The following is a 13167-nucleotide window of genomic DNA, read 5'->3' on the forward strand; positions in this document are numbered from 1 at the left end:
TATTTGATTTTTTTATTAATGCTTCTTTTCTTAATTAATAAAAATAAATAAAGAGCTACAGAACACAAAAAAAATTTTTATAAAAATTATATTTATAAAAATTGAATTTTTTATACACTTTAATATATCATTTTCTTCTAAATTTATTCAAAGTCCTCGAAAATGTAAGCGTCACTTTTATCGCTCTAAATTCTAGGTACGTGCCAAAATACTCGAGCCAAACGCGCGCTCAGTGAAACTGTCGAAACTGTTGCCGAACACCCGCTACCTGATCTGTGTATTCGGTCTTGGTAATTGGATGACATCACGGATGGAGGATGGTCCGATGGAGCAGCTCAATTTCACACAGGTTGAAATACTCGCGTCCACACCGAGCTCGCAAATGACGGATTCCTCGACCAGCCGTTGCACCGAGGTGAAGACATTGGACGCACCAGATAACGCAATAATTAGCAGCGATGGCTCGGCCATGGACGACGTTGGTAGTGTCAGCAACTTCTTGACGAGACGATTAGGCCTGATAGTAGGTTGTTGCATGGGCTTTATTGTTTTCCTCCTACTAGTATCTGTCTTGGGTTACCTCAAGGTGAAGAAGCAACGGGAGGCAGTCAAGAGGGAACAGCAACCGATACCGCCGGAGTACATATCGTATAGACACTTCAGCATACAGAGTGGCGAAACCGGCCATACCGCTGCCAGGCAAACCAGCCAGGACGGTCAGCACACGAACTTCATCAACAACACCACGCTGAATGTATGAGAAAAGCCGCGGAACTCCCGACTCGTGGAGGTTTCGAACGTGTAAGCAAAGCTCGAGCAATCCGAGCATGTTAACTGGTTCGAAGGCCTCCCCGACTCGTGGAAGTTTCGAGTTCACGCACCAGAGAGCCTCAAACGGACAATGTCGAATTTTCGACACAACCGCCAAACTGTCTTATAAACTGATAAATTGTCACAATTAGTAGTGCTGTGCGCTCAAGTGATAAGCGCTGAAAGTGCTATAATTGACTCGACGAATGCTCGATGAAGAGCGTCATTTTCGAGATGTATCACTACCAAAAAAACTGGCCATGCCAGATCTCCGCGTTAATGGCAACGAAAAGTTCAAGCGAGTGAGGATGCATGTACGTGAGTGAATGCACGAGCGAATGGGAATCTTTATTAAAGTAACAGAGCATTTTATAAAGGATTTTCTACGAGTCTGAATTCGGTTTCAAGTAGCTTTAATCACTTCACGTGGCATCGTATCGAACGAGCGCGATCGAGCGGAAACGTCTCGTAAGAATTGTACAGAACAGAAAATTGATTTCGATAATGTACGAGCGACGTTAGTTACACGTGCAGTTCTCATATACTCTTAAAAAATCTTATAAGTTTTGAACAAGACAAAAAATATCGTACTCTTTAATCTTTGCGATGAAGACAATTTTTTATAAAGTAAAATTTGACCAAACCACTATCAAATTTTGCTTTAGGTCTTAATTGGATTGAGATCTTCGAAAAGTATTAGTAATGTGAAGTATTTCTCAAATCAATACGCGCGGTCTGACAGACGAAAGTCGCGTCATATATGTACATACATAGAACATAAAATATATCGACATCAGGCAGATACATGAAACTAATGAGTGTCATTTTATGCAAAAAATCGATCGAATTCGCGGACGGCGACAGTACTTTAGAGGAGGAGGAAACAGTTCTCTTTACAATATATAAAGCTTAAAACACAATTCCAAATCACAAATGATAGAAACAGAGAATAACAGATTTCGACAAAAATTATGTATACCAGAATTATATAGCACAATTTCTGATAGGTTGAAATATATCATTCTCTGTTCCTACTGCCTGTGCTTTTCAATGTGTCTCAAGCTTAACATTCAGTCTTCTTCAAGAAATATGAAATTTTGAGGAGTGTATGAAACACGATCTCGAAATTCGCGCGTGCTTCCTGACAGCTATAAATGACAACGGGGGGAAATAGACGTAGATGAACTTTTGCTTCCGTGTAACACACGACACGCATTTGCTGAACGATTTACGACTAAACACTGCGTTATTACGTACCGCCCCCAGGGCCGCCGCACGCGAATGAGATCGGACGGGTGTGAAGTGGCTATTGTGTTTTCTTAATGGCTCGGCAAACCGCGCGGTTTAGAACGTCACACGCGCGCCGATCTCCCGAAATGGCACGCCATTTTGCGGTGAACGCCCGCGGTATGACGGTACCATCAATTTCCGATTGGGCTGCGTGCAGATCATCAGAGCGACGGGATGGAGGGGAAAAATTGCTCATCCCTGCGAACGATCGATTGTGCGGATTTCAGATCCTCTGGCGATGAGAGAGTAACAGTTAAAACAGTTGTAAAAAAAAAAAAAGAAAAGTGTAAATTTAAAAGAAGCTGTATTCCAAGTAGCAAGTCAAAGTCATTTTGACGATATTTTGACGTCATAAATGTTATGTAACATCAAATGGCAACGATAACGTCTGCTTGTTACTTGGCATTCTACGTCCGATTAGCGTTCCAGCACGAGTTTGTAAAGTATAAGATATGAGAACAGTATTCGATAGTTGGATGCTTTCTATTTAATGACTCGAGTCAATACAAATATCATTCTATCTTTCTTGTTATTTAATGAGTAACAAAAAAAGATAGAACGATATTTATATCACCAAATGGAAAGCATCAAATAAACATTTCTTTCAGCGAACATCAAGATATGAATAATTTTTTTATTGTACCTATTTGCACGCGAATAAATTCTTCCAACTCGAAAATAAACAATGTACTCTGTTTATTAATCAAAAAATATGATATTCTGCTAAAGTCTGTAAACGAATTAATAAAGACGCGCAGATAGGTCAAATATTAAAATTATACACGAATCTATTTTAAATTTTTGTGTATCCCTTCTAGGTCAAATATTTGTGTCTGAACGCTAGCAACTATCGGAGAATCGGCGATTAAGGTGACGTTCTGAGGGTCGTGTTTAGAATCTATAAATATACGTGAAATGATTGTACATAGATATACAATATCGGGCAATTATGTATTCAATGGCTAAGGATGTCGATATCATCGAAGGTTATTATCGTAAAAATTCTGATGATCTCTTAAATAGCGAAGCAACAATAGTAGTTGAATTAGCATCGGTGCGTCCATCCTCCCTCGATTTTCAGGAGACCAACGATCCATCAGAACTTTTATCGCAATATACGCGATGGACCGATATAACGCATTTTCCATTAGGAATGAATGACGCGCGCGGATGGTACGTTTTTTTTTTCGAGATTCAATTTAGATCGACAGATTGACTCGCTCGATATCGCCAATAACCAGAATATAATTACCGCGTCGAGCATTAAAACCACAAATGCAACGAAATGTCGCGTTTAGTGCACAGGAATTTTTAATATCGACGTGAGTCCTGCACATTTGCGTTTCGACGGGGCGACGAAATGATTATCGAGGCGATATACGATATCCAGCGAGCTCGTTATGAAAAATCGTTATAAAAATGCAGCGCTGCGAGAAACGTAGCTACTCGACGGACGCGTTCGACGATAGTTCGTTATCGCATTACCGGATTGTTCGGGACCGACGAGAAGGGCTCCCGTTTCCCGGCCGTAGATCGATGAGGAGAGAAGAAGAGAGTCTGGGGAGACAAGGAGAGCGAATCTCGCGCGGATTGACGAAATCGGCGTAGCGCGAGGTCTATCATGGATGTATGCGCGTTCTCGTTACACACTGTGTACTGTAACATATACGTACGTCACTGTAATAAAAATGCAAATTCTTTTGTAATCAGGTGTTTTTCATCTCCCGCGCGGCTGCCGCTACTGGCGCAAACGCGAGCGAACGATGAGGAGGGACATGTTAATCCGTCCAGGGCCGATATCACTGAGATTGAATCATAACCTAGCCCAAGTTTTTCTTACCTACGAACTTCCCATATATAAAGGAAGAATAAAAAAATCTATATAGAGCGCAATTCTAATTCCCGAGTGATTACCTTAGATATTATATTTTATTCTTGTTATTCATAGAATATTAAACAAAGATAAAATAATGTGAATCATTTGGAAGCCCTTTAATTGGCCATAAGAACACGTTCATTTTAACAAATCTTGCGAGAGAAAAAAAATACTAATGTACTATCTCGCTCTGATTAACATGAATTGCTAGAAAATTTTGTATCAAAAATGGCCCTCTTATAACCAGTTTAGTCTGCTTGAACAAAAATATATATAAATCTAAAGGAGAGAGGTGTCAACTAATCATGTAACTTTAAGTAAGAATTATTCCAGCCAATCATAAATCTTGCGCTTTTAAGAAAGAGTTATTATTCCAGCCAATCAGTCACATGATTCTATTGATGCTTCTCTCCTTTAAATTCCCTTATAGGAAAAAAGAAATGATGCTAGAGCACTTATAGAGATCCTCAAGTAAGAAATTAGACACTATACATTTGGTCTATATTTTTCAGGATCTGCTTAAAATAGAATGGGATAGATACATTCATCTATCTTAAGCAAGTCCTGAAAAATATAATGGACTAAACATATGATGCTCAATCACTAGTTTGAGTATCACTAGCCCGGCAGTTCTCTGTCCTGCCATCTTTCCTCTTGCGGACCTACTCACTGGTCAAAGTTTTCGATTTTGCAGGGGTATACTTTAAATGCATGATGAAGATTACATTTCTTTATCACGTTACGTACTATATAGACTTCCAATAGTATGGCTTACATCGGAAACGGGATTGATTCATAGAATATATTAATTTCAATCGATGATATCGGCCGATTTAAAGTTCCACCGGATTCTCAATCACACACACAGACTCATCGGTATATTGGTGGATATAAATTGACAACTTTTCGGCAGACGGAATACGAATACCAAGCAATCTCTATCACCACGGGCCTGCCATCACAAAGAACAGGATGAAGATAATTTATTAACGGTAAGCTGCATGGAATTCTTTATTGCTTTTGTATCGATTTTTCTTGATCGGTGCACTTTTAAAAGATAAGTCAGCGATATGAAAATTTTACAGTATAATGCAAAAACATCTTTTAAAGGGAATTATTTGATCAAGAACGGATAAAATTGTATTGAAAAATTAAGAAATGAGAGATCCAAATATTATTCTTTTTTATTAATCAAATAAATTTTTATTCATAATTCTAATATATTCTTTATCTTTTTCTATCTATTCTTGAATCATTTCTTTAAAATTTTTCTTTATAATTAAATAAACTTTTAACTCTTTGCAGTCTATGTTAAATTGAAGTTGATGTAATGTCTTGCGATAGACTACCACATAATTCTTCAAACATTCATACGCGATTATAAATTGGCAAATTATGTCTCCATAAATTCCTTCAAATGATATTTAAAAATTCCTCGATTTATGTTAGATGAGATTAGATGAAATTGAGGATGAGATATTTAATCAAAGCAAATTGCATTTGCGAAAAATAGATTGGATTAAAGTTAGGTATACATTTTTCATTGAATTCTGGTGTTATTTTATATTATAGACTAACAACAAATTTTTTTATCACATAGAACAATAATGCGATTTTTAAAGGTCATTTTCAGAAAGCATTTTTTAAAATTGATAAAATTTATCACATAATATTTATTTTGTTTGCCTAAAATATATTTGCCTAAAAGAATTATATTTATATTGAAAAAATATATTTTTCTTGATAAATATAATTCTTTTTTATAATTCTTTTACTATGAGTCAGCTAGCTGCAAAAAGTTCATAGATGAGCCACAGATTGCATATCAACAGATAAAGCTCGATGCAGAAAAAGAGCATCAAAATGAATGCCAATATTCGAACATGAAACTCAAATAGCAATAACATCAAACACTTATCGTCTATATATGTGTCAATAAGAGCGATTATCAATGGCGGCACACTACGGGATGAAATGCCAAGATATTTCTAAAAATAACGAGGTTTGCAGGAAACCTTATGGCTCCCGAGAGGTGCAATTCGGAATTCGTAAAATGTGCGGCCTGTTCTCGTTTATTTCGGTGTCCGCGCCACCAATGGGAGGCGGTTGCCTCTTTAAACCGGTATCCTACGTCTCGTATAAATTTTCTAGCATCTCAACGAAACGCTTCCCGTCTGCTTTATCGTATTTCCTTGCAATTAACCCCCCTCTTCGCTGTCGCCGCACCCCGCGCGTCCGCCTACCAGCTGCGTCGTGGATCGCGGAGTAGAAGCGTTCTGCATATTTCATTTGTTCCTGGGCGCACTCCGAGAGGCTGAGCGCGTCCCGGTTTCGTTCTTCCGGAATTGCAAGGGCGGTGACCTGTGGCCAGGAAATTGAAACTCACCGTTAAGAACACGCATTTACAACACCGATAGCGATCCCGGCTGGTCGAGCATGAAGACGGCGGCTACGCGAGAAGCATTTACGCAGCAAACATTCCTGAACGATTGTACACTACTACGTCGTCCATAAAAAGAAGCAATTATTTCTCGTATAACTATAATTAATGTGAGCTAATTAATTAACTCGCCGATAAAACGCGGAAATTCGCAATTAGTTTAGTTGAGCGCGAAAGAGAAAGGGATGCCTCCCAAGAGATTTCGGTCAAATACCGATATTGCCTTGGGATCGATCGGTTAAGAAAGCAATCGTTTTATATCGTGTGTAAGTGTCATTGGTTTTTTATTATCGCCGCGATCTATCCTTCCACCGTATCGAGCGCGGCGAACAAAGATATATTTTTTTTCGTAATTTAACCATTTCTTTGGTACCCGCGTCCTCCTGCTTGTCGCCGGACGTTATTTATCGCTGACAGGATACCCAAAAAGGAACATTAAAACTTAAGCAGGAGTACAGGATGCTTAAAGATTAAGGACTGTGAGTTATCGCACACTCTCGTGCCACCTGTCTGCAAATCGCCGAAAGGTCTGTAAAAAAAGGATGATATGAACTAAAAAAATATTCCTGGGTCGCTATCAATTCTTCTTGCTTCGTTTAATGAACATTGTCTAAGCAATTTTGTAGACTGGTACAAAATTGTGAAATATAACGCTCTCTGTCTTACGTCTTTTTAAATCTCGCCACATTAATTCAATCATACAAAATATTTATAACAATGAAAAAATATTAAAAGGGAAATTATAAAAAAATGATGAAAAAACTTTTACGATTTTTAATAGAATTTATCTGGGATAAAAATTTTATGAGATAATATAAATGCGTACGTTATAGTTTCATTTAAATGAATATTTCAAAATTGCTAAAAGTGAGCTTATTATATTCCAAGTTTAATGCATGACATTATCATATACGTACATTTAACTAAAATTTCGTGCATTTTATCCATTTTTTATATTGTACTCGATATTCACTACATATTCGATTGTGGGAGGAAAATACGTTATTTACTTGTATATTGTTTATCATTTATTAATTATTATTTATTCGTTGCGCATTCATATTCACAATTATTTCGTAATTAAAATAATTCGTTCATGTTTACTTCATTTAGTTTAACGGGGTTACAACAAAAAAGTTAATTGTTTTGCATTTTTAACAGCACATTCTGTGTCCACCTTTCGTTACGCTCAATGCTGGTATGGTTTATGAAGAAATTGCAAAATATTCTCCCGTTCGTCATATTAAACAATCAAGTCGCCTTGGCAATGATTTCATTAAGTAAAAACGCATCACACATTGATAAATTTTTAATTATTATCGCGTTGCGAAAAATTACATTGATTAAAGTTAGATATTCATGATATTCCATCTCTAAAATCTGTTTTATCCATTATTTTTTTTGGCACGTATCTATTGTATCGCAAGCGACTCAAGCGTATAATTGCATCGATCGATGCATCCGCCGTCTCGTATATATACGCGCGCACACATACACATATATGTATCTTCAGAAATCTGAGATACCCCTCCGGGATGCATCCGAAGTGCGAAGAAAAGCGAGCGTCCTACATGGTGCATGAGAAATACATTTAATCACTTTTTGACCTAGAAGAGAAAAAAGATTTATTAGCAAAAGAGAAATAAAAACAAATGAATTTTTTTCGTTTCTGCAAACGCAAAAAATTAAAGATTTAAAGCTTCTGGCTATTCACGACTACCTCTCATTGTCAGATTGCGATGCCAAAAAGAGAAAGTAATAAAAATTTTTGTGAAACATTACACTAATTTCAAATGATGACTCAAACAGTTAACTAATTAAGTTTTTCAGAAAAGGAGACAAACTGTTTTTCACAATTTGACACAACAAAAATTATTGATTGATTAAATAATATCAATCAAAAAAAAATATATTCTTAACACAATCAATTGTCAAGCGATTGTAATTTTTTTTTTCATTTTTATTTCATAGCCTTTAAGAAACCATTTTGAGTTGTGCTTTTGATGATCTGTAGCTTATTTTATTTTTGATATAATTTATCCGGTTCCCAAATAACACTCACGATAATATCGAAATGATCATTTTGACTGAGACTTCATTAATATAATTTATATTACTTGACGTCACTGTGATTTTGCCTATTTACTTGAGTTTATTTATTGATTATTTTTACAAGTCTGTTCTATCGATTGGAAGTTTTGTTTTATTTAAAATATTTCTATTTTGACTATCTTGCAAAAATTTGTATTATGCGTTTTCTCACATTTGACGTCACAATTTGATGATCGAGTGACTAGCAGCCTTAACTATTTTAAAGCGAATTATTTTTGATACTATCTCTATTATATATAACCGTTTAATATAAACGTTTATCTCCTCCAGACAGAATGTTATAATCCAGACAGCATCGTGTCCAAAATTGACACATATAATGAGATATCTTAAAGATATCTTTTAAAAAAACATTCTTATGAGATCTTAATGATGTCTCTGAGACATCTTATATCTCAATTTTGAACATGGTTATCTGGATTATAACATTCTGTCAGGAAATATCATTATTTTTGATTATTCAATCATCATACAAAATAAAAGTCAATTTCTCTGTAATGAAACTTTAATCCGTTACAAAGATAAGACTCCTCATTTTATTTCAGCTTTTTATATTTCAATACAAAGTATTTCGATAAATGACTTATCCAATAAGAAGTTTATCAAAGTTTACGAGAAGTTAGAAAAGTAAGTTTTTGTTCATTTATAATGTTGGCGGTACAAAACTTGATAACGCTTTCAAAATTTGGAAAAGAATTATCAATTTTCATCAGTCGAAACACATGTGATCCAGCGAAATATGGAAAATTGTTAACCATGAGACACGTAATTAAAGAGAATGTTCTCGTACGTGCATAATCTACACCTACCCTTATCGCAACTTCAATACAGGCAACGCGGATTTCGTCGTGCCCGTGTTATATTATGGGAATAAGTCAAACTGGACGTTTAGTAGCAGTAAAACGCGTTTATTATAAGCTTGAAAGTTCTGCCGCTATAAATCGGTCACGCGTATAAACCTTTGCGCGCGAAAGTTTCGGGCGAAACTTTGGGAAAAAAGTCAAGCGAGAAAGATCTGAAGAGACGTGCAAAAAATAAATGCTACGAAAATTCCGTAATAAGGTTAATACGAGATCTGTGTTGCGAGAAGGACGTTCGTATTTTCTATCGCACAGGGTAGGTACGAAGTCGAGCACAAGCAAATACTGCACAACTGGGACAGTCGAGATGTTGACGCGACGTTTTTCTGCTTCTTTACGGAAAATCTCGTCTGACTTATTTGATTACTGAGTCTGTGTGCAAAGAAAAACTTTGTTTGTTTTAGTAGAACTGAATCAAGCAGACGATAATGCCAAGTGTATTTCGACGCGAAATCTAAAAACACTATGCGAAAAGATGTTTTTCCTATAAAATTTACACTTCAGACTTTATGCGCGAATTATAAGCGAAATTTAAATAAAACGGTGTCTACAATAGGAATACGTAATAAGTTTTGAAATATAAGAAATTGACCAAATACAGTCAAATGTGAGAAGAATAATCAATTATGATCGATCAATTTTTGCCATTTAAAACTTATTGCTTCTATTATAGATATTGCCAGAATGCTATCGCTATTAATATTGCTATCAATATAAATTTTACGTATTTAATTTTATTTAAAAAGCTATTTTTACTAATACAAAATTTAATATAAAATTTGACTGACATTTTATACTTTAAGTGGCAAAATATTTATAATCTGTATTTATAGTTTGTAACTCTTCTAAGCACAAATAATCTAATTATTAATTTAAAAGGAAAGAAGTAAGAATGAGCAAATTATCAAATTCAATCTTGAAATGAGATAATCCACAATGTTTCCTTTTAAATAAAATATATATTTTATTTAAGATATTTAATAAAACACAAAACTATTTGAAAATTGGAACTTAGCACGCTGTCTGTAATACTAATCACAATAATCACCAAGAGATTTAAATCGATAAAACGAACAGAATTTTTAAAAACTTGTTTTCTGCTTATCCTAGTTGTAGCTAAATCTCTTAATAACGGAAAGCATAGGCTATACTACTTACATAAAATTTACATATCGACACTTCTATCTAAGGATTAAGAATTGGAGTTATTTTTTGCTAACAGTCGGTTAATGGAAATAGAGAGAATAAGGTTTCACATTTCCGCTATATTTCATTCCGTACTTTCCTGTAATGTCAATGAGCAGTGACTAATGAAAAATTAAATCTTGCAATTGTCGGACATTCTTTCTCAGAGCTTGTGATCTTTTTATGGAACTTCATTCCCGATTTATGCCTCCCCCAGAGTCTCAATCTGGTTTGTTCGCATTTAAATAATTTCGCGCTCGCCGTTATTACTCGGCTCTTTCTTCTTCGCCTCGAGGAGCAAAATGCACCACTCCTTGTCTTCCCTTCCGCGCTGGGCAATCGGTCGTTTCGCTTAATTTCACGCAGGCCGTACTAAGAGGAAACTCCCGCAGGTCTTACTCCAGCGACAACGCATGAACGAATCAATGTACTTCGTCTTTATGAAGTATGCATATCGCTCGACTCGCGGCCCCTGTACCGCGCGAGGAAGCTTTTGTTGAGTAACGCCGAGACTGCAATTCGTGGTAAGCGGTTTTGCGGTGTATATGGCAAAGCTCCCAGCAGAGGATGGTTGATAAAGGAAACGCTCACGCGCAAGAGAGACTCCGAAAGAGAGAGAGAGAGAGAGAGAGAGAGGGGGGGGGGAAGAGGGAGGGACAAGGAAGAAGAGAACAGGTTTTGTAACATCGGTAATACATTTCGCAGAAATCCTAGAACAACGGGCCCTGCAAGGCGCTTAATTCCGAGCACATGGTGGAGAATCGCAAGAATTTGCGGCAGAAGAGATACCGCGATTGAGGGGACTCAAGGAACAGAGCGAAGTGAAGAAATCGCAAAATATTTCCCGCTATAACGTTGCTCATAGGCGTATCCAGGATTTCAGTCAGGATAGAGCAAAAATTTATCTTACGTAAAAGCAAAATTTACTAAAATACTTTATATTAAAGCCAGTTTTTGATGATATGAATAATATTCATAATTTAATTTTTTACGCAAATAATATTTTTAATTTGCGCATCCCTTTCAAAAAATATTTTTCTTTAATATCCAACCAATTAATAATTAAAAATTCCACTTTGGATTTTGTAACCCAGAGCTGATTGTTAGCAGAATGACGTGTGAAGACTGTTTATCGCTGATAAAGACTCCAAAACGAGTCAAAATGTTTGAATATTATTTAAATACATGTTTCGGGCAATATGATTAATTCGGACATCCATAATGGCCGGTTAATACGGATAATGCTTATTTTATTAAAGCAGATATTATGCATATTGGCCGGCCATTATGCATTATGTCCGAGTTAATCAAATTGTTTGCAACATATATATTACGAATATTATTTTAAAATATTTATTTCATTTTGTAAAATTAATTGCGTAAAATTAATTAATTAATCTTAACTGTGTTTACCGCGTTGTATTCTCATTATAACCTTATTCTTGCTGTTAATTATTTTCCTTTACTTTTAGAGAGAGAAGAGAGGCAAGGGCCTCATGCTCCCTCTTGACATTGCCTCTTGACACTTTCTTTCTGAGCGAGAAAGCAACCCGAAATCGCAATGGGCGTTACGTGCCTGTCGTTACAGAGAGAGAGAGAGAAAGAGAGAGAGAGAGAGAGAGAGAGAGAGAGAGAGAGAGAGAGAAAGATCGAAACGCAACGGGAATCTCATTCTTTCAACATGTCGACTTTGTGGCTCGTGACATGACATCCGCATTTCCGTTAACTCGATTCCGTCCGAATCGCGAAGTTCAGTCGCGGAAAGTTTACACCGGAGAAAGCCAGGCCGCAACATCAATCCCGCATTATCCACACCTAAAAATCTCACTTGACGTTTTCCGCACTTTTTCCAAACTTTTTCTCCATTCCGGAGGTGCCTTTCGAAAAATCCGCGTCAAATCCGGAACAAATCACCGGACAAAGTGGAGTTGCCTGAACGATCTCTCTAAAATTTCTCTCGTCGCTTTCACATCATTCAAATAATAGGGTAAACTTGAACAAGATAGTCATATGGAAAAGAGGATCATAGGCTTTTAAAATGATTATAAAATCGCTCTATTTAGCAATTAATGAAGAAATTACAATCTATGGTCTTTTCCGTTATGGCTATGATACCGAGAATTTACCCTAATGGTAAATAGTAAGTATAATAATTTATTGCATCATAAATTCAAACGACGTCGAGTCATTGTACTTCGCAAAAATATCACACTATCAGAAACTACAAGTAGTCAAAGATTCTGGAGATCAAAGAGCTATGATGTCTGAGGCGTTGCCTCGTGCGGTTGCTGCCTGCGTCTTTGACTTTTAGGAAAATAAGATTTACTAGTCCGTGAGGGGAAACGCTGGGAGAATGTTCGGCGTTGATTTCCTCTCGCACGAGGAAGTGAGTTGCTGCTCAAAGCCCTTCCGCAAGAAACACATGATGCTCATGGAATACAAAATGTCCTGGGAAAAAAATAAAAATGGAGCATCTTCCAGGAAGATTCTTCAAATTATCTACATCAAGTGTCTCAATTAAAAAAATTGGTTGCTTAATTTGTATCATCTTAGTAATATAAACAATTATATTTCTATACATTTATATATATATA

General features: G+C 36.2%; 1 protein-coding gene across 1 annotated transcript in view; it reads left to right on the top strand.

Annotated features, from left to right (window-relative positions):
• The window catches only part of LOC108687323 (protein artichoke-like), an 8021-nt gene extending 6854 nt beyond the window's left edge, over window positions 1–1167 (top strand). Inside the window, exon 4 of the mRNA XM_018193020.1 lies at window positions 197–1167. Coding sequence (XP_018048509.1) covers window positions 197–760 — 564 coding nt within the window. The 3' untranslated portion in view covers window positions 761–1167. The remainder of the gene's footprint in view (window positions 1–196) is intronic.
• Window positions 1168–13167: the final 12000 nt, after the last annotated feature.

Source organism: Atta colombica, unplaced genomic scaffold (assembly GCF_001594045.1).
Source record: "Atta colombica isolate Treedump-2 unplaced genomic scaffold, Acol1.0 scaffold205, whole genome shotgun sequence".
Lineage (NCBI taxonomy): Eukaryota > Metazoa > Arthropoda > Insecta > Hymenoptera > Formicidae > Atta > Atta colombica.